The following is a 26,062-nucleotide window of genomic DNA, read 5'->3' on the forward strand; positions in this document are numbered from 1 at the left end:
AGACCAACAGCACAATAGAAAAATAAGCAAAGGACACTAAAAACAAAGCATAAATGTTCCTGAAACATATGAAAATATCTTCGATCATACTCATAAAAAGAGAAATGCAACCTAACACTATATCACACTAAGATACCATTTTTCACACACTGCATTCCTTAAAAACATTCACAAGTTTGATCGCACAGTCTATTGAAGAGGTTTGGGGAGATAGACGTTCTTACACATTTCTGGTGGGACTGCAATATGATACAACTTGTATGGAAAGAAATTTGGTGATATCTACCGAAACTAGATACACTTTCTGTTTGGCCCAACAATCTTACATCTCAGAATCTATTGTAAAGATATACCCACATACATAGAGTGACATGTGTACGGGTTAATTCTGAAATTGTTTATAAAAACAATATACTGAAAGCAATCCAAACGTCCATCAAGGGGAATGGTTAAAGAGACTGTGGTAGAATCTCACAATGGCTTAATAAAGAATGAGAAAGATCTCTATGTACTCATAAGAAAAGATCTCCAGGAAATATATTTAAATGAAAGAAGCAAAACGCAAAGTAGTCCATACAGTATACTATAGTTTGTATACAAAAGAAGGGGAAAACAAAAAGAAATTACTTTGTAGCACAGGGAACTATATTCAATATCTTGTAATAACCTATAATGGAAAAGAATCTGAAAAAGAATATATATATATATATATATATTCACTTTGCTGTATACCTGGAACTAACACAACTTTGTAAATCAACTATACTTCAATTTAAAAAAAAAAAGGTCTTTCCTAGCCAAGGTAATAAAACAGTTTCCTGCTAAAAAAAAAAAAAAAAAAGAGAGAGAGAAGAGGAATATAGGTATTTATATTTATTTGTGTTTGCACAAACAAGCATTAAACGGATAAACAAGGAATCATAAATATTCCTATGGGGGCAGAGAGTAATAAGATAAAGGGTCAGGAACGGGTGTAAGACTTGTCTGTGTATGCCTTTTTATGTAGCTCTGACTTTGGAATCCAAAAAATGTATCATTTGTTTAAAAAAAAGAATAAAAACAAAAAGCACCTATGATAGAGTCATCATCTATCAAAAAAAATCTACTCAGTTTCAAGGCCCCTCCTTTAAATCCACCCGCTTTTCAAAATTCTGTGATACACACAGTACTGTGATGACTGCAATTGGAAGAGCTTATTCCTCTACCACATTCTTCAAGCACTTGTTTTATACACTTGACTTATCAGGTGTTTTTCACCCCTTGCTTGCAGGGGTTGATCTTGACACTGGTACACTTGATGTTGAATGGGATGACTGGACAAGTTAGGGGGCAGCCTCTCCAGCCTCTAGGGCACGGAGTGATTGATAATCAAAGACTGAATAAACAGAGAGGGAGACCACAGGCAGTGTCTGGAAATCTGATCACTCACCCAGCCTTGTGTCCCGGCACAGGGTGGCAGGTTCTAGAGAAGGCAGCTGCCGGGCATAGTCACCACTGAAGAAAGGAGGAATTGGGGCAAAGGGTCAATTTTTCAGGTGCTCCTGTGGGAAAGCAGCATTTCTGCATTGTTATGGATCCTGATGGTTGTGAGGCTGTTCATAAAGAACCATTCTCTTCAACAGGATCGAAGGTAGAGTATTTTAGGCTGAAATGTATTCTATCAGTCTCACTTAGGAAAGCTGTGTTAGAGATTCACCTAGGAATTCTCTACTCACATGAATAAGGAATCAACACTGTCTCTCCTTGTTGCCACATTACACTTCCATAAACTCTTCCACCTCCCTTTTTTTCTTCTTTCAAAAGAAACTATCAGGGCTTCCCTGGTGGCGCAGTGGTTGAGAGTCCGCCTGCCGACGCAGGGGACACAGGTTCCTGCCCCGGTCCGGGAGGATCCCACGTGCCACGGAGCGGCTGGGCCAGTGAGCCATGGCCGCTGAGCCTGTGCTCCGCAATGGGAGAGGCCACAGCAGTGAGAGGCCCGCATACCGAAAAAAAAAAACTATCAAAAACCGCCTTTGCCCATAAAAATGTCCTGTGTTCTAACTCTTAAAGTTTGGTGATCAATACCAGTGTCAAAATATTTTTCATCTCTACATTTTGCTAAGCACATAAATATATATATATACATGTCTGCTGTGCTTTCCTCACTTCTCTTTTCATTCTGCAATAAATGCCTTTAGCTAGGAACTCCTTCCCACCTGACAAACTTTGTCTATAATTCATACACTTAACATAGACACCAATATTCCTATCTTAGATTGATACTTTAAATATCTCTAACAATTAAGAATGCCTTTATGTGTTAGGTCATTCTATTTTTCGTCTTTTGGTTTTGGGTTTTTTTTTTAAATTTTTTATTTTCTTTTTGTGTTAGGTCATTCTAAACCATCATGTATAATATACTCTGGGCTGGCAAAACCAGATGGGCTTATTCTGCATCGGAATTTGCTCAAGAACGAATAATGACTGAAACCTTAAAGTAAGTTTCCTGGTGTTTGTAGGTCCATCGTCTATAACTCAAATACATTTAGCAAGACAGGCCAGGTGATGAGTGCAGCCCACACTGTAGTTGGATGTGGGCCTCTGCTTTTAAGGACCAGTAAAAGACTGGGAGAGTAGAGAGTGCCTGATTTATTTTGAGGAAAGTAAGGCCATCTGATAGATTTCCAGCTGAAAATCGGTCAAGGCTGGAGATTGGTTCACTGAGACCATGGCACATGCCAACTCCTGTTTTCCCATGGCTGACTCCCAGTCTTGGCTGAAAGTACTACAGCCTTTCCCATAAGGGTAACCTGGGACATGACACAAGGAGAGAAAGGCCTTCCAGGAATTAGATAAGGAACAAAATAAAAGGCCCCCAAATCATGTCCAAGCTGCCATTCAGTAAGTGGCAAACACCCAAATCACAATACCTGATTTCCAATAAGGCAGAAAAGAAAATCTCAGTCCTCTACAGTTCATATTCAATCCAGATGTCTAAAAGACAGCAGGATTAATGTTAAAATTTTGCCAAGGCAGCACCAAATGCTTGTAACAGTTAGGACCATGTAGAGGTTGAGGTGGAAGATATAATGATTTTTCCAAACTTCTCTGAAGTAAGGAATGACAATTCTTTGTGTGAGTTGGTGCGTAACATATTTGACACTGGGAACACCTGGTGGAGGAAGGCTTTCATCACCAGCCAGCATGTTTCTCTACTGGATTGAATACTTACTTCCTCTCTAGACATCTGGATTATAACCAAGCTCACTGGCTCATGCTACTATTTGAAAATCCAGGAAGCCAATGGTTGACTCCCAGTTAACCACAGAATATGTAGCTTTGTAGTATTAGACTCTTGGGCTTCAGTTTTTTTTTTTAATACACCATTTAAAAATTTTTTTCTTTTAATATTAGTTTATTTATTTTGGCTGTGCCGGGCCTTAGTTGCGGCACATGGGATCTTTGTTGCGGCATGTGGGAGCATTAGTTGCGGCATGCATGCAAGATCTAGTTCCCTGACCAGGGATCGAACCCGGGCCCCCTGCATTGGGAGCGCGGAGTCTTAGCCACAGGACCATTAGGGAAGTCCCTCTTGGGCTTCAGTTTTGTCACCAAGAGTAGTAATGCAGCCTGACCCTGAGAAGCAGTTGTGAGGGTTCCCTGTCAACGCTGTGTAATTAGCAGAAAGCAATTACAAGTATTTTTCAATTATACGTGCTCTAGTCCCTGTGACAGCGCATTGATCTCCAGATGCCTGCCAGATCAAATGGTGGCGATGACCACAATAGTAGTACTTATTATGTGACAGGTAATTACATATAACTTCTTATTAAATCCTCACCATCACCTGTGAAATGTATATAACTATGTTCTAAGCTGAGACTTAGGAAATAGCTTGCCCAAAGTCACACAACAAATACATTGTGACCGTGGATTTGAACCTCTTTATTTAACTCTAGAACTTCTTCTGTGTCTTTTGTTTGTATGATTATTGTTATTGTTGGTAAGGACACACATTCTCTCTCTCTCTCTCTTTTTGTTCTCCCTCCCAGACATACATACAGCACAGAGATAAATGTCCACAAACCAATCACTGATCCACAATGATTTATGAGAGGACATTGGAAAGGATGCTATTTATTTTCCTTTAGAACTATCTCAGGGAAAAGTGAGCTAATAAAAATAGAGAATGCATAACTGAAACTTCAAACCCAAATAAATTTGGGAGACCTGCTGGCCAACACTGTACCTACACTAAACAATACTGTATTGTGCACTTAAAAATTAGTTAAGAGGATAGATCTCATGCTGAGTGTTTTTATGACAACAAAAAATATGATTTAGAAAGCTAGGCTATATTAAAATCAAGTTGACATTATCATGACATAATTATGACTGATACGTGTTCAATGATACCAAGATCACATGACAGAAAAATATGGGAGGTAACATGTTACATGTAATGAAGTTAAATGTTAACTAATGGAGGGACTTCCCTGGTGGTCCAGTGGTTAAGACTCCGCACTTCCACTGCAGGGGGCGCGGGTTTGATCCCCGGTCAGGGAACTAAGATCCCACATGCCGCAGTGCAGCCAGAAAAAAAAAAGTTAACTAATGGAAAAAGTATGTTTTGTATGCTTTCAGATGAAATATATTTTATGGAAAATATGTAGGATACGCAAATGGTACAAGAAGAAGGATTTTCATTATAGTTGAAACAACAATAAACAAAAGTAGAGAAATCATGTAAGAAAAAACGTTTTTTTTAAAAAAAATAAAGCTCTAGAGATGTAATAGTTATAAAAGAAACTGGGTGGGTTAGAGGTGGGGCTTCTGACCACGAGGCATAACTACTCACAGTAAGCCCTGCCATGTTCCCATGAGAACGCAGTGAGTTAGGCCTTAGCTGCCTAACGCCGAGCTGTACGCCTCACACGCATCATTAATATGAAAAATTGTGAAAACTCTACATTAGCCAAATCCCTCTGCTTTCCAAAAGGACGTGGGCGCCATTCAGTCTGTATTTCCAGTGATTTTTCATTTAGCTTCACAGCTTCTCTCAGCCCCGGCTCATTCCCCCCAAGCCTGGCCAGAGTCAAGGACCCCCAAGGGTCTGCAGGAACCCCATCTGTGAGGGACTCACCTGCAGCACAAAGGCTACAGGAATATCAGATGGTGCTGCTCACAGGCAAGAGGACTCAGGGGCTTCCCTGGTGGCGCAGTGGTTGAGAGTCCACCTGCGGATGCAGGGGACACGGGTTCGTGCCCCGGTCCTGGAAGATCCCACATGCCGCGGAGCGGCTGGGCCCGTAAGCCATGGCCGCTGAGCCTGTGCGTCCAGAGCCTGTGCTCCGCAACGGGAGAAGCCACAACAGTGAGACGCCCGCGTGCCGCAAAAAAAAAAAAAAAAAAAAAAAAGAAGACTCAGGATCCAGAAGAAAGTGTCAGGATACCTCTCTGGCTGCCCCCGACACACTATTATTACTTCTCCCCTTTTCCTCCATCTTACTGACTTTCAAACCATACAGTGCTTGCATATTTTTCATTTTAAAGTGCCCCAAACTTAAACCAGAACCATTCAGACTGGCTACATATCAGTAATTAGGCAGACTGACCTTTGTTACCACAAGAAAAGAGCCCTCTTGAAACCTGAATTTTCCTTTTGATTCCCCACCGACCTCTCCCATAAGGTGTGCCCCACCTTAGCTGAGAGAAAAGCAATAATATAATAAAGTGTTTCAGAGAACCTAGCTGGAAGTGGTCGATTTTCATGGTGCTGTTGTTGACAGGGCCAAAGATGGTGATCACGGAGACTTTCCTGGTGGCCATCTTGCAGAAACTTTCCAGATACTCATCTCGCTGCTGCACATACATACTGTTCTCAGCCTTGGGAGCAGTGATCAGCTGGAGGAGGGTGAAAGCAAGAAAATAGTAACTCACGGTGATAGTTTCACACAGAGGCAAAAGCCAAAGGGATGATTTGGAATAGAGGGTTGGTAGTGACTGACACCTAAACGAAGAAACTAGATTGTTTTGTTGAATAGATAGTATAATTAAGGCCAAAAGAGACCATTTGGAAAGGCCTTTTTTTAATGACTCCAGACAGCTTAGAGTTTTCCATTCATTTCCACTATTGTCTGCCTTCATTATCAGTCTCCACATGTCTTGGTTTTCTCATTTGTGAACTCTGCACAGGAATGCTTCTTTCGCAAGGCTGATGTAAGCATTACATGATACTTGGCATGCAACAATTGTTCAATAAATGCTATCTCTCTTGTTTTATGTTTTATTTATTTATTTTTTAAATGACTGTATTCTCTCTCTCTCTCTTTTTTTTTTTTTTTTTTTTTTTTTGCTGCACCACCCACGGCATGCGGGATCTTAGTTCGCCAACCAGGGATTAAACCCGTGCCCCCTGCAGTGGAAGCACAGAGTCCTAACCACTGGACCGCCAGGGAATTCCCATTTCTTCCTCTATTTTGATCTTCATTATCTTAATTGGCTGCTCAGACATTCATGAATTCAGTGGTTACCACTATTATTTCATGTCTCACGGGGTTGAGTTTCATAGACAGGTCTTAGGCACTATGGAACATTCGTCGGCTTAGAATTTTTATGGGGCAACATTGCAGAGAATTTTTAGGACAGCCTTTTGGCCCAGTATTGTCACAGAATATAGTCATTGTCACACTGGGCCTGCATAGAGCTCGTGGTGGATGTCTGATGTTGGAGTCCTCGAACAGGATGGGTTTTACTCTTTCAGTTCAGCCTCCTCTCCAATTCAAAACTGTATTTTTCACCTAGCCCCTGTGTCTCTCACACTCACTTTGAAACTCTGACTTTTTCGGGGGAAAGAGAAAATACAGCAATAGAAAGAGATGATTTAGTCACCAGCTATCTGGGAAAACATATTTCATTATTTTGGATAAAATGAGGATACTCTTATTTTTTAGGGCTCCTCTTGAACCCTCTCCCTAAGACTGCCTCAGTGTTTCAATCGAGCCCAAAATAAAAGTCTTTTGACTCTGGTGATTATTTTTGCTGCCTTTTCCCGAGCTTTCTCCAATTTTACCAGGTTCTCCCTGAGCAGAAACCAGAACTGTGTACCACAATCCATGAGTGTGCAGGCGTGTGCTGTTCACCCTGGAAGTGGAAGGACATGAAGTTTTACGCTGATGATGACCAGGTCTTTGTTGACCTCTCTAACCCCATTAGCTCACTAGGCTGATGTCTGCAGTAAACACCGTCTACTCACCCTTCGCAGGCTCATCATTAGTCCAGAGGCCAGGATTGAACTGGCAGTGAAAGCATGGAGTCCTAACCACTGGACCACCGTCTATACGGTTTCTTTCACTTGACCAATTCAAATTTGTCAACCACTTTTCTACTTACCCATCTAACCTTATAAAATATTTCTGAAGTTTGTGGCTATTAGCTTGGCATTTTGCAGAGGGAAAGTCACCATGTTGTTAACCTCTTTATAGAATACTTTATCAAAATGGTAACAAATCTGCTCCCAGCTCATCCTGCTGTTTATTTTGCTCTGTCAGAGATGTGTTTATTGCTGCCTGCAGGCTTTCCCTTCTAAGAATTCTCTGTGCTTGAGAAGATACTATGCCTCATGGAAATCAAAATGAGTTCAATAGCTTTTGAGTGGAACATTAACAAAGTTTATCCAGAATGAAGTTTTGTTTCATTTTTCTCAGATTGTTATTTATCTTAAATAGACATGATTTCATCTATTTTTTTTTAATATGCAGAGAAACTGGAAGTTCATACACTGCTGGTGGGAATGTAAATGGTTTTAGCTACTTTAAATTTATTTATTTATTTATTTATGGCTGTGCTGGGTCTTTGTTTCTGTGCGAGGGCTTTTTCTCGTTGTGGCAAGCGAGGGCCACTCTTCATCACGGTGCGTGGGCCTCTCACTATCGCGGCCTCTCTTGCTGCGGAGCACAGGCTCCAGACATGCAGGCTCAGTCGTTGTGGCTCACGGGCCTAGTTGCTCCGCGGCATGTGGGATCTTCCCAGACCAGGGCTCGAACCCGTGTCCCCTGCATTAGCAGGCAGATTCTCAACCACTGTGCCACCAGGGAAGCCCCAATTTCATCTATTTTTGATTTTGTATTTATATACCTCTTCAGATGGACAGGGCGAGTAGGAAATGCTTGTTTTAGAAAAATAATTTCCCAAGAGGAAAATAATAAAATTTCCCCTTATTTATTTATTGACTCATACTTAGTCTTAAAAAAGATTTAAGGTGGCTATAAAAAGATATAGTGATGGTATTTTCGTTTTGTTTGTTAGTTTTTTAATTAGCTACATGACATTTGAAAATAATTCTTTAGGTTTTCATGGTAGCGCATATCCAGGAGTTTTGTTTTGTTGGTATGTTTTAGGTTTTTCTTTCTGGCTTTTTTTTGTTCACAGATACACTATATTAAAATAAATAAAATGAACGTTTAAGTGAGAACACAAAAGAGTAAAAAAAAAACGAAGGTAAGATTTACTGGTAATGAGTCTGGATTCCCTGTTCTAAAAGAAGGACAGGCCCATATTTAGAATATATGCTAGATGACTGATAATTACCTGCCTCTGTAACTTCAAATCCATACATAGACTCCATTCCGTTCATGGACCCTTACAGTACATGGACAGACCATGATATGACAGGATTTTAAGAGTCCTCAAAGCCCCCTTTGGTCTTTTTCTCCCCCTTGTGCATAACTGAGAATTTCAGAGAATATGTAATCAAATAGAACCTCATTCTCCCCTGCCTGGCAGCTTCTCCCATGTATCTCTGAATACAGTAGCCTTAGGCCCTGGATACCCAGTGGGAGCTGTACTTAAATAAATAAAGGGCTCTGATGTTTACTTTCACCTCAGGCCCTTTGCCCAAGGAAGCCTTAACCCACCCGTGAGGTGACATTCATTTAGCATGACTCATTTCCTAGCTTCCAGCCCTCCACAACCTGGCCTCCGGCTTTCTCTAGCTAACTTTCCTCCTATTCCTCCCCTTACGTGACCTCTTCACCCTGTAGCCAGACTGGCCTAAATTGTGAAATGAGAGGAATCTGTGCAGAGTGGCACAGAGAAAGGGTGATTGCAGTCAAAATTGGAAGGCCTGCATTGTAGTCCTAGTTCAACCCCCGGCTACTCTGTAACCTCCACAAGGCCACTTAACATTCTGAACCTTAGTTTTCTCATCTTTACTATGGAACAACTTCCCTATGAGCTCATAAAGTAGTGAGAATCAAGCATATACATTAGTATATATATTATGTATAATATATATACAGGCTGCGTGCACCAGAGCATCATAGATGTATGCTGCCTCTGAATAATTCACTCACATTCTGCCTTCACCCATGTCACCCTTCTCACCCAGAAAGTCCTCCCCACCCTTCCATCTTATCAGAATCTGAGTCATTCTTCAAATGCAGCATCCTCCTTAAAGTGTCTTCTAGCCCACAATGCTCACTTTCTCCTTTTAATTACTGTTCTTATTGCCTGCACGGCTCACCTGAAATTTATGTATTTCCTTTTACCTCTTTGTTTCATGTTTATGTAATATCTCCCCAACCAGAGGATCCATTCTTCAAGGCACTGAAGCTCCAGCCCCACCATTGCCCTGCAGACAGTAGAAGCACAATTCTGGCCCACGTTCCTCTGGCTACACAGATCATTCCAGCCAGAGGAGTGGTTTCCTGGTTATGAAAGTCAAGATGCAGCCCACGAACCGTTGGTAAAGACACTCTCCCTTATGTTCAATCTGCTCCTCAAGTTTGCAGCACAGAAAGTAAAAGAGGCTGATCATCTAAACGTATTTCAGCGACTCTTTCCCTGTGTGTTGACATCTACGTCCCATTCATTTTCTAGTGTGGCACTACTTCAAACAGTGTTTAAAATGGTATCCAGTCCCCGCTTCCTAAAAAGAGCATTCTAGAACTTCTCAGTGAACATTATTGTCTAGCACTTGGCCTCTTTCCAGTTTGGTGGTGATAAATCAGGGCATGTAAAGTGAATTTAGAATTGTGTTGTTCTTTTTCATGTTTCTGTTCCAACTGGTATGTTGGCACAAGCAGCCTCAGAGTATAATGAAGCCAGGTTGCATAAGTAAAGGGCACAAACAGGAATGTGAAGATGTCAGGGGGAAGACATTTTAAGTCTCAACTTATTCCAAATACTGTGTTAAGGTCAAAATACTAGGACAGGATTCTGAGAAATAGCATCCCAGCTGGTAGTCTGCCTTAGTAAACCGGAGCTTTATATCCTTTTCTAAAATTAAACCAAATAAGTAGATTGTTGTCCCAATATCCAAATTTCTGAGGTAAGGTTAAAAGTATTAACGTACTTGAATTGCGGGAGATTCAGTCTTCAAAGAATGCTTAAACTTGAACTTGAATCTATGTACTTTGGCGTGATGAGCCCTCCTGCTCATTGACAAGTAGGTAGATCTCAGGGCACAGCATGATGGCTTTTCAGCTACGCTCCGGACTCCAGTGTTTTAGTGATAAACAGCTCACCTATATTCTCACTGTTGTCACCCCCAAACCAACACCAACCAGTCTGAGGGATTAGGTTAACTGGGATTCAATCTATTGTTCTCCACTGACTGTGTGGAAAGCCGGTGAGTTGAGGTGCAAAGAACTAGCTGGGTATTAAAGACAGAAACTGTGCATTGGTGCTCAACACGAAGTGTTGACAGTTGGTGTACCTCACCCTTTATATGAGTAATTCAAGGTTGAAAATGAATTTTAAAACATCCGTATTACTAACGTTCATTTCTCAGTTTCCCCTTCTTTTTATGGCATATGTCCATGATAAGCTCACACCCATGGTTTGACCCTCAGTTTTAAAAACCAAACAGACCTCAGTTCTAATTCTGGCTTTGTCACGTATTAGCTATACACCTTGGGAAACTTCTCAACTTGTCTAAGCTTCTGTTGCCTCCTCTGTAAAAGGAGTTGATTAGTCCTTCCTCATGGGACTGTTGTGAAAGTTAATCCACAGTCTCAGCAAAGCACCTTGCAGGATGTGCCCCTTTCAGTTGACAGGCTGAGAGGCAGAGGGTTTGGAGGCTTGACCTCTGGTCTAAGAATAGGACACCTGGCTCTACCTGAAGCTCCTTTTGAAGCCCATTAGGATGCTGTTCACCTGACCATAACCTATACCATCTCTGCCAGTGCTTCTCTAAGTAGTTAAGTAGCAGTTATGTGATGTTTTCACATCTAAAGAATGATATAAATAAATGCAAAGCAGTAGGTTAACTGTAGTTGGGCACCAAGTTACTGAAAATCTGGGAAGGTGAGCTAAAGGGCCAGCACAACTTCTTGGAATGCAAACCTCATTTCAGTTTGAGCACACTGGGTTAGGTTGAGGCCAGTTGGAGGGCTATGTTGTCAGCTGTACTTGAACAGCTTGGAGGCTGCTGAGCCTTAATGAATATTAATTGAATCACTGAAACTTCCTGAATAACATCAGCCATGCTTGACAGGAAAAATGAATGGAAAAAAGATACATGGCACCAGCAAAATCTTTCACCCAGAGACACTGGTCTCCTCTCTGTCTGGTGAAAAAGACACTTTTCTCTCCATCTTTTGACTTTATGTTGTGTTTCTTTTATCGTGCCTTTTCTAATCCATTCTTCTTTTAGACATCATTAGCTCTTCAGAGAACACAGTTCTGATATGATCATCCACTGAGCACACGTGGGACTGAAATGCCTCCTGTTGGTATTTTCTTTCTAATAACAATCCCAGTTCTCTGTCCAACCCCAAAGAGCAACATTGCCATGAGCAACCCCAGCTGGTTTCTGTTTTGCCTCACATGACATCAGCAGAACCTGTCGTTTGAGTTTCATTTGCTAGAAATTTATGATCAGGGATACTGTTAAAAGCAGAAAAGACCCAGCTGGGCTTTCAAATCCCTGACTAAGGGAGTGGAGAGAACGAGAGAGAAATGAAAGGCATGACTAATATCAGGGATATAGTATGAAAACCCCTTTCTTCTGACTCACAAGCTCGGGGCGGTGGAAGTATTTGCCAGATGGGTGCACAATTACAATCCTGACATTTTACCCATGATTATTTCCCCCCTGGTTAAAACCTGACCATGAGGAACACTATGTCTGCCCTGCTGGCCAAATGGCCAGGGTTGGGTGATATGCTTTAGTAGGCTGGACAAAGTCCCAGGTACTCAGGAAGAGAGCAATAGAGCACACTACCAATGCTTTCCCATACCCCAAAGACAGCACTTTGCCCCCAGAGTTTCTGTACTAGGTAGAATTCTACTCTGAAATCAGTGATTCTTCTGGTTCTGACTGGAAACCTGTGTACTCTGGGAATAACCAAGCAGCTGTTAAACTACCCTAACAGTCAGCCCATCCTCTGCTAACCTAAGTTTACATAGTTACTTTAAGGCTCTGGTGAAAAACGAGGTAACAACATACAAAAAATATGTAAAAAGACACACACACACATCACACACACACACATGAACCTGTAGAATCAACCAAAACTTAGGCTTTGTTCTAATACATAGATACACACACTATGGATGAAATAGCTAAGAGAATCTGGGGATATGCCCCACCCATGATAAATATCACAAGGGACTCTGCTCTGAATAGTATTTCAAATGCACATTTAACTTTTTGAAACCACTAAAGATACATGGACACCAGAGTCACTTTGCTCAGATCATTAATCCAAATTTAGTTGGAAAAACTAAAAGACCCTCTAAGAGATGCCATCTCTTACGGTGGCAGGAACACAGGGCATGGAGTCACCTTGTGTCTTCAGCAGGATAGATGCTGTCCTCAATGGCATGAGACAGCTCCCTTCCACCCAGTTAGCTGAGAGAATTATTCCTGACTCAGGTTACCCAACATCCATTTGCTGATCTTTTTCTCTGAATTAACTGCATTATGCACTTTTCCTCCCAGGCAGCCTGGAGTAAAATGTAACATTAGGAAGCCAGGGGCAAAAAAGGGCCCCTAGCCCCTTTTTAGTGCCCTTCTTGGAAGGGCACTAAAATAGGGGCAAGGAGACATTGAGAGAAGAAGAGCCTTTCTCTACACTGATGAGAATGCCTGTACGTTTAAGATGGTGCTTATTCCCGTCCAAAGCCCTCTTGGGTCTGACTAGGTTCTGGTATCATTCTTTGGATGGTGGCAAAGCAGTGGGGGAGGCAGCCTTTAGGGGAGAAGATTTTAACCAGCTGGTTTTAAAAGTATATTCGTGAGGGCAGACCAGCAAGGACCCTTCCCCACTCCTGTCATAACCACTCCCCACCCAGGCTGCTCTACTTTCCCCTTTGAGTCTTCCAACTGCTGATATATACCTAATTAGGGGGGAAAGGAGGACACCTGCCATTTACCCATGCACATGCTTCTAGTTTTTAAGCTTATGCAGAGAGAAACGCTTTTCCTAAATTGTGACCACGGCCAGTGCATTCCACTTTAGGTATTCTTTTATTCTTTGCACTTGGCAAAAGGGAGCGGTATCCTCCTGTGTATCTTTCCACTGTCCTGTGGAAGAGAGAAGTAAAGTGGGGATGGGCCTGATGGGTTTGGAAGAAGCTGAGTACAGGTGCTTCCCTGGGCTCATGGCTAAGATCCCCCAGTCATTGATTCTGTACGTAGGGCTGCGGGTCTGTGTGGATAGAGGTTCATAGAATATCTTAACCAAAAGGAACCACTGGCCTGGCTGGCTTTCCTTGACAAACCTTATGATCATAGCATGAACATAGCACCTGTTCAGCCACAGGCTGCCATCCAACAATGTGATTTTAGAAAAATAACACACCAAGCCCGGACACTGCCTTGGCCCACGGAACAATGCCAAGGAGAAGATTACTTACAAGGAGCCTTCGTTTGCCTTCCAAGGGCCCCAGCAGGTCGGTCACCGACTTCCTGGGACTCTGCGCGAAGTGTTTCGTGGGTTTCAGGTGCCCGTCCTTCTCCGTTCTCCCCGCCTTTTTCTTCTTGTTCTTCTCTTTCTCCTGCCTGCTCTTTTTCTCAGCCTTGTCCTTCTTCACTTGCTTTTCACTCTTGAGTAACTTGTCTGCTTTCTCACTCTTCAGCCTCTTTTTCTTCTCCTTCTCGGGTTTCTCAAGCTTTTCGTGCTTTTTAGACTCCTTCGCATTTTTGGGGGCAACATTCCCCACCTGCAACTCCTCCTCCAGCTGAGAGGCGGTCGGCCGGCTGAGGTCATACTTACCCTCGTACTCATTGCTAAGGATTTTGTCCCGGGCTTTCTTTTGGGGAGGTTTCCCCTTTGCAGGCTTGTGAGGACCCGGCCCCACATTCGGGTCCCGGGGGCCGTGCTCCCACCTGTCCGTGCGGTTGTCCTGGAAACGGCCAGCGCCAGCCCTGGTGCTGGGCTCGGAGACGGTGGTGGGAGGGGCAGCCGTGAAACGCTCGAAGCTGGCGGCCTTGCTGGGCCTCCGGGCGGTCTGCGGCCTCTCCCTGGGCTGCTCCTTCCTGGGTGGAGGGTAGAGGTTCTTGGAGGCCACGGGGCCCCTGGCAGTGGCCGCCTCGGCTGTTGCTGAGGCCCTGTGAGGCTCCGAGGAAGGGTGCACCCGGGGGGTCCAGGGCCTCCGGGTGGTCGGAAAGCCCACGGGGGTTGTAGGTCTTGCAGTTACCGTCACCGGCCGATAGGTGGCCCGAGTCACTGCTGTGGCTGCAGCAGGAGGCAGGGTGGTGGCCCGTGGGGTTGTGGGCGGTGGAGGAGGGGCCCCCGCAGCGGTGGCCGCTTTTCTCATCGCCTTCAGCCGACTCTCCCTGGTTGGCAGCGCTTGTGCTCTCCTCTGGTCCTCTTTCCTCTTCTCGCTGCTCAGGCCTGGCCTTCCTGCCTCTCTGCCATCGTTCCCTTCCTCCACCACCTGGCCCTCTACCCCGGAGGCCTTACATTTTTGCACAAAACCCTTCTGCCTGATCTTCTCTATCCTGCGGATGGGGCCCTGGTCGATGATCTCATACATGGCCTCCAGCCTGACCGGGTAAGGGTAGCGCTCCTCCACCTGCAGCGTCTTCTTCAACAGCACCATGCCAAACTTGCCCTTCTCCAGCTTCAAGAAGCTCATCAGCTTTGGGATGAGGCTGGGGTCCAGGGGCTGCTCCAGGACCCGGCCCTCAGTGGTGATCCTCCGCACCTTGCCTCCTTCCTCGCCTGCCTGGTGGAAAAGCACGATCTGCTGGATGTGCCTTTCCGCCAGCTCACAGTACACGTCGTCCTTCAGCAGGCTCATCATGAGCCGGTAGTAGCCTTCCGAGGCGTGGGGGGCCGAGATGACCCACACCCTGTTCTTCCCTGCAAAGCTGGCAAGGATGTTGGGAGAGCTGGAGCCAGAGGGGAAGCGCAACATTCTTGACCGAGCTGAAGACCCCTCATCTCGGACCATCTCACGGGGAGAGCTCCGGGCTGCTGGTCTCCGCTCAGTTCTCACTGGGGCCCCGTGGATACCCAGGGAGGCTGACGGCGCCGTGGCGTGAGCCACTCTCAACACCGGTATGCTCCTCCTTCTTTGGAGAGGCTGGAGGTTTGGTTCTTCCGGAGTGGTTCTCTCAATTCCCTGAGACCTCCCCGTGTGCCTCAGTAACCGAGCTGGCCTTCTGTTGACGGGGGAAACCGGAGGCGCTTTCTGCCCTCCGCGGCTCCCTCTATTCATGGCATGCGCGTGGGGTTCTGATCCGCACACCAGCCACAATGCCAGTAGCATGGTAAAACTGGGTCCCATTCTCCATGTCATTGTGCAATCCACTTTGGGGAGGCAGCAGGGTCAAAAGACAGAAAGCGGAGGGCAGAGTAAAACAAGAAAGAAAGAAAATCATTTAATTGCAAACAGAGCTGGGCATTATCTCTTTCTCTATCTTGGCCAAGGGGAGGGGAAGGGGGGGCGGTTAGAGAAGAAGGAGGCAGGTCAGGGAATGGAAAGTCGGATGAGATCCTGTTGCATTTAAGTCCCTGTAATTTGTCAGTGCTTAGCAGAGACAGCTATATTAAGCAGGAAACCCATTCAACATGCTTGCACTGTTTCAACTGACTGATGCTCCAGAGAAAATGCACACTGAGCATATCAATTATGACAGCATTCCCATTTCATTTCTTCAAATAAGCGACAAAGAAACAAACAAGCACAGCAAAGACAGGCAGGATTACACACTTACATGGTGGCTCATGGAGATGGAATGCAGAGGCTTTAAAATGTAATCTGAAGTGTGCTCCCAGGACAGTTCCTAGATGAAATACTTTTCCTCCCAACTCTCTTTCTCCTTTGCGAGGCTGTCCGATACAAAGGGGTCTACTGCAGCTCCAGCTCCCAAAGCCACACGCAGACCACCGCCTGTCTGGACCTGAGGGCTGAGCTTTCTTCTTTTCTTTCTGGCTGTGCCTTTTTACCTTCTTGACAAGTAGAATGAGGTGAAAGGAGCTGTCCTTTTAAGTCTTTGCATCTCCATTTGTCTGCAGCTTCTTTCTGCTCAGGCTTGTGTGTCTGTGTGTGCCAATGCCCCCGGCCGACAGTACTGGACGCCCCTTAAAGTGGAGCCCCAGCTATTTCTGAATCTCGCTCTTTCTCTTTTTCGAGTTCCAGGATCCTTCTTATCACCCTTTCCCCCACAGTCTGGCTTAGTCCCTTTGTTTCCGAGCGTAAAAGCACTGGGATTAATATAGTTTCCAGGCTGAGGGAAAACACAGGAATGTGATGTTGAAAAAGGACTTTTTTCTTTTCCTTACGCTTCTCTCCTCCCTTTATTTCTTCCCACCTTTTTCTCTCCTCTTTTCCTTCTCCTTTTTCTTCTTCCTCTTGCCTGGATTCAGTCCCAGCAATGCCAGGACAACCTCAGTTATGATCCAAACCAAACTCAAACAACAGCAGCCACTGGAAATCAAGGAAACTTCACTAAGAATTTAACAGATCAGCAAAACACCGCCTCCTTCCCATTTCAGCATGGTGAGCCTGAGCCTGGACTGGGGGAGAGAGAGGGGCTGTTCTTTGGGGTTGGGCTGGGGTGGGGTGGGGGAGAGTTTTGAAACACTGCACATCATCATAAATCACTTTAGAACAGGATGGCTGAGGACTTAACCCCTTCCCCACTGAGTCATCAGGGCACTATCCCTTCCTGTCTGTACACAGACTGCACTCTGGAAAGCGAAAATTCTCAGATTTCTACATCTGACTGCTTGGTTTTCCTAGAGACAGATACTCATTTGCGTCAGGATGATTGGCTGTACATACACAGACAGTATGTACATTTATAGTTCCATGCATGTATTTTTATCTCTTTCTCCCTGCTTCATGCATTTCGTTTGAGGTTGGAAAAGCCCATGGAAAACATGGCTGGGTTGTTTTTATTTTATGCTAACTGGGGATCATATTACTGTGTTCTTGTTCCTAGTTTCTCCTTGGCATGAAAGGAAGCTGGTAAAAGGTTAGAAATGCAGGCAGTGGCTGCTGTTCCCCTGAGATTGTGGGCAGCCATTACACAGGGAAAGGCCATTATGACCTCCAATTCTGGGCTCTGGCTAGAGATGGTAGGCTAAGAACTTCCTCAGAGAGCACGAGTGTATGTGCATGAGTGTGTGTGTGTGTGTGTATGTGTGTCGCAATGTCTTGCTCTCTGGAGGCTTCAGGTGTCCAGAGGGCTTTAGGCAATCCTTAGAAATAGCCATATCGGGTTTCCAAAGGAGATACTGAGGCAGCTCTGTGCATCCACCGCCTGGATCTGCCATGAGGATTCAGCTTTTAGTGGGGAGGGAAGATGCCTTGGGTTATACAGATATTTCTTCCAGCCTCTCCAAGTGCATTCAGTCAGCATCAACTGCTACGGACAGTGGTGAGCCAGGGTTTTCAGAAGGTCCCTTGAAAGCTAGGCCATGTTAATGGCTGCCCTCTCTGAATAAAACCTGGTCCCTGCTTGCTCCCTTTAATCAGCCCCATCTCCGACTGGTCATTGACTTTTCCTTCACATAAGCTCCCAGCACTGAATTGAAGGTCTGTAGAGGGCTGAGCGTCAGGCTCTCAGTCCACAGCGTGAAGACCAAGGGGTGCCAAGAAGGAAGGCCCCCCTGTGGAGCCATCTCAGATCCTTGTGAGTCCAGAACAAAGGTGGGCTTCAGCCAAAGACCGTCTGTCTGTCCCCTGGAGGCAGAGATTTCCCCTTTCATGGGATTCACCTGTTAAGTTGATCAAATGCCTTGTGCTGAGTTGGCCAGTCCTAGATGTGATTTCCTTTCTCATACCATAATGTGTTCCGCACAATCCCTTACTAAGTCTCTCCGCTTCTTTCTTTTCTCCTCCTTTTGTCTTCTCCCTGCTGATAACAACTCCTATTCATTGAGCATTTTCACGTGAGGCTCTGGTCTTGGCACTTTCATATATTCTTTTATCTAAACCTTACAGCCTCCCTAAGAGATAGGTGGGATCATCCCCATTTTACAGATGGACAGCCTGAGACTGAGTGAGTTTAAGTAACTGCCTACTGTCACGCAAATACTAAGAGGTGGTCCTGAAATTTGAACCCAGGTGTAGAACTGTCTACAAAGCATTATGTTATCCTGCCTCTCCCTTTCACTTTCTTCCCATGCCCTCTCTTTTTTCTCTTCCTTCAATTTCTTTTTGTGTTCCCCATATTCATAGAAGAATCTCATTTATTTTGCTCAGTCAGAGCACTTACACTTTTAGAGTCCTACTTTCTGGAATAATTGTTTTTTTTAAAAATTTTTATTTATTTATTTATTTTTGGTTGTGTTGGGTCTTCGTTTCTGTGCGAGGGCTTTCTCTAGTTGTGGCGAGCGGGGGCCACTCTTCATCGCGGTGCACGGGCCTCTCACTGTCGCGGCCTCTCCCGTTGCGGAGCACAGGCTCCAGACGCGCAGGCTCAGTAGTTGTGGCTCACGGGCCCAGTCGCTCCGCGGCATGTGGGATCCTCCCGGACCAAGGCTCGAACCCGTGTCCCCTGCATTGGCAGGCGGACTCTCAACCGCTGCGCCACCAGGGAAGCCCCTGGAATAATTGTTTAGCAGTACTTTTTGCCTTTCTTAATAGATCCTTAAACTCTTTTATCCTTTTTCTTGATTGTCCCATGGCTTCCACCAACCTCCCAACGAAGTGCACAACATTTGTCACCTATGCACTGGTAAAGTTGAGATAAAGCCACTTTAGCGACCTAGATTTGACGCAGAGGGGAAGCCTGCCCAACCCTGAGCTGGGTCTTCTGGGGTACTTAGGCTTTCTTCCCCTCTGTGAGCTTCAGCCACTAGATGGCGTGCTAAACACATACGCGGGAGAGGACCTAATACCTCCACCTCAGTGTCTCCCCAAAGCTCCCACACGCCCAGCAGACATACTGGCAGCATGCGACTTCTGGTGCCTGCTCAGGATTTTTCAACCTCAACACCCAAAGCCTTCCCTGGGACCTCAGAAAAACCTCCCAGGGAAGACCAGGGAGCACATGTCTGATAAGGGCCTAGGAAGCAAGTTAGCATGCACCGCTTTCTGAAAAAGCCCATAATGATGTAGGATTTGCAATGACTCAATTTCTAGTCCATGATTTAAGAGCCCTGTTTTTAAACGTTTCCCACCTAGATCTTTTCCTTTCTTCTGTAACCTAAGAAAGAAACATTAACTAATTGCAGAGAAGAGAGAGAAAGAAAGGAGAGAGATTTTAGAGAGGGGGGGATTGATGTTGAGTCAGAGAAAGGTAAAAAGAATAAAATTCAAAACTAGATTTTAGAAATGCTAATTCAGGGGTTCACTGACAAGACACTGCCTTGACATTGGTCACATAGTAATTTGGAGGGAGGGAAGGAAAGAATGTGCAAAACAGATTTGCTTTAGAGACACTGGGATGGGGGTGATTATTTGATGAAAATGAGAGTAAACGTAAGGAGACATTCAGAAGCTTGTGTGCTAACTGATCAGAACCACGCTGACCTAAGGCTGCAGCGACCTGAGACCAAGACTCAGGAAAATAACCTGTCCCAGGCACCCTAGAAGAACTATGGGTTCTGTCATAGTTGGTCCCCTACACAGAGTAAACCTCAGTGGATCTTACCGACTCGATTCAAAACATTGTTCTATTGTCCAAAAAAATCATTTGCTTAAGAGGAAACCAGAAAAAAATTAGAAAGGAAAAAAGTGCAAACTCTTCAGTGTCCTGTACCCCCAGCAGGAAGAATAGCAGGGCCATTTTTTCACATCTTTGTGGCAGAGACACAAACAGTATTCACATCGGGGATAATGCTACGTGGTTTTCCCTTCCATCTGCAGACTGTAATCAATGTCCAGTCTTCAGCCACATTTATGTCATTCAGAATGAAAATGAACTCTTCCCTTTCTCAGCATTCACAGTGTAGGACAAACTGAAGAAATGAACAGCAAAGTCAAGGGGAAAGCCCACAATGACCATGATCTGAGGAGGATGCTGCTGCGGCTACCCAGAGAAATTCTGAGAAAGGGTAATCCCCGAAAAGAAACACTCTGAAATTGTCTCTGAAATGTCAACAAGCTCGCAGGTTTAATCTGAAGTTGAGGTATGTGTATACGTTTTTTAAAAAATAAATAAAAATAAAAGTTACCTGATACATAGTGGCCAAAAATATTGGGAAGAACAGTTTTAATATTCTTTTTTTATTCGTTTAGTTTTGATTACTTCAGAGGTTTTTTTGGGTGAGAGGGACCTTGAAAGCATTTTTTTCCAGATGGAAAGTTGTTTAATTAAGAAAATGTTGAAGTCCTAATTAGAGCAAATTGAAGGTTTTTGCCATAGCAGAGATTAAGGAACTATGTGAATGACTTAATGGCTCATTTAAAATCTTTAACATTTAAATTTTAAGTCTTTAACCCCTCAATTTGCTGCTTGAAGGGTTAGTTGTGAATTGGGAGGGGGTGACCTGTACTGAGTTCAAAGTCAGCTATTAGCCATTTAATGCATACAAAAGTTTATATCAATCAGGTTTCAAGGGGAAAATTCTGAATATGTTCCTCTCCATGCCCTTAGGTATAACCAAGTAGAGAGCAATGGTCCAATTTCTTTCTCCCAAATGTTTGCAAGAGTGCAGACTTCATACCAGGAATGGTAGGGAATGAGGCAGTGTCTTCCCCTCAGAAGCTCACAGCCCGCTGGAGAAGATAAACAAATATTAGCCCATTATACTCTGTGCAGCAGTGCTGCCAACTTTATCTTCATGTAAAAATTCAGTGCATGACTATGGCTCCATTCCTCTTGGAGATTTTGCCTCTTTGATTCCTGGAGCAGGCTTTACCGTGAAAGAGGCTTCCCATGGCAGCTCCTGAGTGGCACCGGGAAAACTTGCTTTGTATATTCCATTGGCTCTAAAGTCCGCTAGTGTCCACAAGAGTCCAAGATACTCTGCCTGGCAGGACGTGCTAGATCGCCTGACAAGCCTTTCATCCTCATTTTCCCAGTTCCCATCTGGGCTCTGTATCCTGCATTTGTCCTGCTAGGATTGCCCTGTCTTTCACTTGTTTCTCTGTATTGACCCCGCACTTCAGGTTTTGATCACATCACTCAGGACATCACCTTATTTACATGAGGAGGCGTGAGCCATAAGGATGGTAATGCATTCATTCAACAAATATTTATTCAATGCTAGACATTGCTCTAGTCACTAGGGATATAACAATGAACACATCCTGATCTCATGGAGCTTCTGTGCCAGTAATAGGAAACAGACTATAAGAATATGAACAGATAAATAGACCTAGACCTAGACATGTGCTTGGAAGAGATTTTTAAAAGGGAAGGGAGTATAAGGTGATGAAAGGAAGGAGGCCGTATTAGATAAGGGTCAAGGATAATGATTCTAAGTGAAGCTAGGGGAGCAAGTCACTCAAGTATCAGGTGAGGGAAAGAACAGTCTAAGTAAGAGGGAGCAGCGAGCACATAGACACTGAAGCAGGGACTATGTCACAAATGTGTCTCAGAGGAGTGATGTTGAAAGACGTTAAGTGAGGATGTGTCAGAACCTGATACATGGTGAGGGCTTTTCTCTTTCATTTTAAAATTTTATTTATTTATTTATTAGAAGTATAATTGATTAACAAGTGTCATGTTAGTTTCAGGTGTACAGCACAGCGATTCAGATTCTTTTTCAGATTCTTTTCCCTTATAGGTTATTACAAAATATTGAGTAGAGTTTCCAAAAACCTGATACGTGGTGTGAAATGGGTGCTACGTGGAGAACGGAGTATGGGAGCAAGAATGGCAACAGGAAGACCAGTGAGGAAGCTATTGTACTAGTGTAAGCGAAAGGTCAGGTAGATTGAATTGGGGTGCCAGGGGCCGTGAAGGTGCAGAAAAGTCAACCTCTTTGGTAGATGTTTTGGAGATAGAGCCAACAAGGGCAGAAACAATTACAATGTTTTTTTTAAATTCCCATTTAACAGTCTGGTACAAAGGTTGATTAGCCTGTTGGTACATGAGTCTAAACTTCAAAGAGGACTGAGCAGGGATTATACATTTGGAAGGTTATTTAAAGTACGAGGCTGGGAGAAATCACTTAAGGAGCAAGTATAGGTGGAGATGAAGAGTTCTGTGGCCTGGCGTACAATATTTAGAAGATGAGAAGAGGATAAGGGATGGGGAGGAGGGGCAGCTCGTGGTGGGAGAAAGGCAGGAGCTCATGGTGGTTTATTCTCACTCACAACTTGAACCATACGTTACCTCTGGCCCTCTCTCCACAAGTCCTTTCTACCTGTGTCCACATTCAGTTCATTCTGCAATGTGCAGGCCCTGTAACTATCTCTTCCGTGGGGTTTTTCCAGAAACTCCAGTATGAATCACTTTCCTTTCTCTGAGAAGGTATTTTGTACAGCATCACTCTTCTGATCTTTTTGTCCTTCATATATGGGTTCTTTCCTTCCAAGCAGATCTTTAAACTTCTGAGAACATGGAATAGCCTTACATTTATTTTGCATCCTTCACAGCACCCTGCATATAGTTAAGGCACAAAAAATTACAGTTAAAAGGAGCAGTGGCAAAACCCCAGAACACAAGCCAGCTACAACATATCACTTTAAAGAAGGAAAGAAAAGAAAAAAAAAACACTACACTTGATGAACCAGAGGGTCCCTTTATCTCTATTTATTAAATAATAATAGTAGAAACAAAAGACATAGCACTATAAACCATCAAAATTAAACCTTATACTTGCATTGAATTATGGAATTGTGACATTGAGGCAAAACATTTTATGTAAAGTAATATAAATCTTCATTTTATTCATTCATTTATTCAAAAACTATTTATAGAGCACCTTTTATGTGTTGGACATTATTCCAGTGTTGGGAATACGGCAACAGACAAAAATCGCTCCTTTCATGGAATTCGCATTCTGTTAGTGAGAGATAAGCACTCTAAAGAAAAACAATGAAGGGAAAAGTTATAGTGAATGAAGAAATGTACCATTTAAGATGGGGTGATCAGACATGATCGGGGCTAGCCTCATCAAAGTGGTTATAGCTGCATGTCAAGCAATCTTTGGCATATCTTCAACTTTGTCAATTCTTCAACCTTTGATTTTGGAGTTGAGTATTAGTCATAGTCTGAAGGAGCTAAGTCTATTAAATGAGGTAGATGACCAAACTGTATAATTCTGGTTGGGGTCAAAATAATAAATGACTATAAAGTAATAAGTTTCCTGCATGGTTCATTAATTGGTTTTGGAGGAAAAAGCTCTGAGTGTCTGGCATAGAATAAGTACTTACGTGTTTCAATGAATGAATAATTGGAACGTCACTATCTACAGTCTCCTAAGATGACTGCTTTGAAGTCAACGATATTAATTTGAACTCTGCTGTTTAAAAAAAAAAAGTCACATTCATTTGTAATCACATCTCAAAAATCTCTGTTAAAAAATGATATTGTTCTAACTTAAATGCTTTTAACCAAAGTCTGTTGCAAAAACTCCAGAATGAAGGTCAAATACAATGTGGTCTTTAAAGCAAGTTAAACGTTCAAAGTCGAATTCGTTCTGAATATGTTAACAGGTAACATTCCAAAGTTTTAAATAATATTTTTATTTACAAGTTAAGTATGGGAAATAAAAACATGTGGTTCCTTTACAAATAATTTGTGATGGTGGATTTTGGCAGAAACCTTGGCATTAACTATTGGGAAAATTCAGTCAGTACAAATAAATGTTAGTAACCACATCAAAATGAGAGGAACAGCTTAGATTGAAAAAAAAATTCCTGATTAGAGAACAGTTTCCATGTTTGGAGATTTCACTCATTCATTGGATAGGATTTGTTTTGCCTCTGAGAAAGCAGCACAAAATTTGCAGCCCAACAAACTTTAGACTGGAATCCCAGTTTCACTGTTTACTAGTTGTGTGACGTGGGCAAAGTGTCAACCTCCCTGAACTTCAGTTTCTTCATCTATAAAAATGTGAATGGTTATTTTTTATATAAATAATAGGATTCAATTTTTTTTCTAAAGATGGTTTTGTTACAGTGTTTCACGGTTCAAATAACAGCAAATTCGCGGCTCGCTGCTGTAAATGACAGGAAACTTGTCAGCTCACACAAATAAAACATCCTGAAGTGCGGCGAGCTTTTGGGTTGATTTGCTTCAAAAGTTCTCAGTCTTGTTTGTTTGTTTATTGTGGTAAAATATACACAACTCTTACCATTTCAATGATTTTTAAGTGTAGAGTTCAGTGGCATTAAGTACACTCACACTGTTGTGCAACCATCACCACTGTCCATCTCCATAACTTTTGCATCTCCCCAATTTGAAATTCTGTACCTATTAAACAATAACTGCTTTTTCCTCCCTTTCCTCAGTCCCAGGTAACCACTATTCTACTTTCTGTCTCTATGAATCTGTCTCTATGACTGAGAATGGCTAGTTTTAATGTATGAAACGTGCCTAATACTCAGCTTAATGGTGGGGGAAATGGTATCCACACAAGAGCAGTCATAAATTCAGACTTCTAGCCTAAGGCAAAAGGCAAATGAAACAACATGGGAAGGAGCTAAAGGGTCAGACAGAGGTGCTAAGCATCAAACACAAAGAGGGATGACTAAGCATTGGAAGGAGACTCACCTATTATGTATTTTGTGCCAATCTGTCATGAAATCAGAAGCCGGAGCAGTGTTTACACTTTGTGTCTCCTGTTGGCTCTCACTTCTAAGGCTGTAATAGTCTTCCAACTGGTCTTCTGGCCACCAGACTCATCCTTTCCAATCCATCCTCCAAATGATTGTCACTATAATTTTCTTCAAACATCAACGTTTCATTCCTGCTGCAAATTCCTCAACAGTGAGCAGAGAACTTCAGAGAGAAAGCTCAAGGCTCCCCTGGCCTAGAAGTGACATGGGATAGTAGGCACTGATGCTAGCAGTAACGATGGAAAACTGGTGGTGGTGTGAAGTTGGATCAAGTTGAAAGGAGGAATGAGACTTCATGCCTGCAATGTAACACCCGAGTGGAGCTTGGCACCCTGAGATTTCCTCCTGCAAAGAAGGTTTTGAACTTTAACCAACAGATGAATATGGTGTAGAAGATGCCTTGAGGAGCAAGAGAAATGCATGGCCTCAAGGCCATGGTCTTCAGGAAAAAAACCACTTGCTACTTTGAGTGTGAGTGGCACAGAATTTACTGGAACTATGAAACCCCTTAGAGACACATCTCACAGGGTAAATTGAATAGAGACCACCACCATATATGAAGGGAAAGCAGAGCCCCAGAGCCTCTGTTTCCAATTAAAGAGCAGCTCAACTGCATGATTTGGAAATTGAGGAGCACTGATTCCATTAATTATGGGTCTTAACGACTTGGCTATAAGAAAGTTTGCCTGAGTGTAAACCTGGAATAAGATGGAAATAATTTATTTTCACCACGGTAGACCTAAATTAACCTAGCTATATTTAAAACTTCGAAAAAGGAAAAAGGCAGGAAGAAGACTGTGATTTTAATTTTATTTTTATAAACAAAATAATTTATGTTATTTTTAAAAGACTGTGACTATTTTTTTAATTTATTTTTTTGACTTTTATTTTTAATTTAATGTCTCAAAATAGACGGACATTATAACATGACATATGTACA

General features: G+C 43.3%; 1 protein-coding gene across 2 annotated transcripts in view; it reads right to left on the reverse strand.

The window, feature by feature from the left end:
• Positions 1-16,966, reverse strand: part of CCDC80 (coiled-coil domain containing 80) — a 35,117-nt gene extending 18,151 nt beyond the window's left edge. Inside the window, exons 1-3 of one of the 2 annotated variants that reach the window (XM_089910539.1) lie at positions 16,154-16,966; positions 13,846-15,746; positions 5,730-5,886 (exon numbers count right to left, since the gene is read on the reverse strand). In XM_089910539.1, the coding sequence (XP_089766665.1) occupies positions 5,730-5,886; positions 13,846-15,735 (2,047 nt within the window). In that variant the 5' untranslated portion in view covers positions 15,736-15,746; positions 16,154-16,966. The remainder of the gene's footprint in view (positions 1-5,729; positions 5,887-13,845; positions 15,747-16,153) is intronic. The other variant, XM_022600276.2, reaches the window with a different exon arrangement.
• Between the last annotated feature and the right edge of the window lie 9,096 nt (positions 16,967-26,062).

Source organism: Delphinapterus leucas, chromosome 4 (genome assembly GCF_059928025.1).
Source record: "Delphinapterus leucas isolate spDelLeu-1000000601 "Yukka" chromosome 4, BTC_Dleu_Yukka2, whole genome shotgun sequence".
In the NCBI taxonomy this organism is placed as follows: Eukaryota; Metazoa; Chordata; class Mammalia; order Artiodactyla; family Monodontidae; genus Delphinapterus; species Delphinapterus leucas.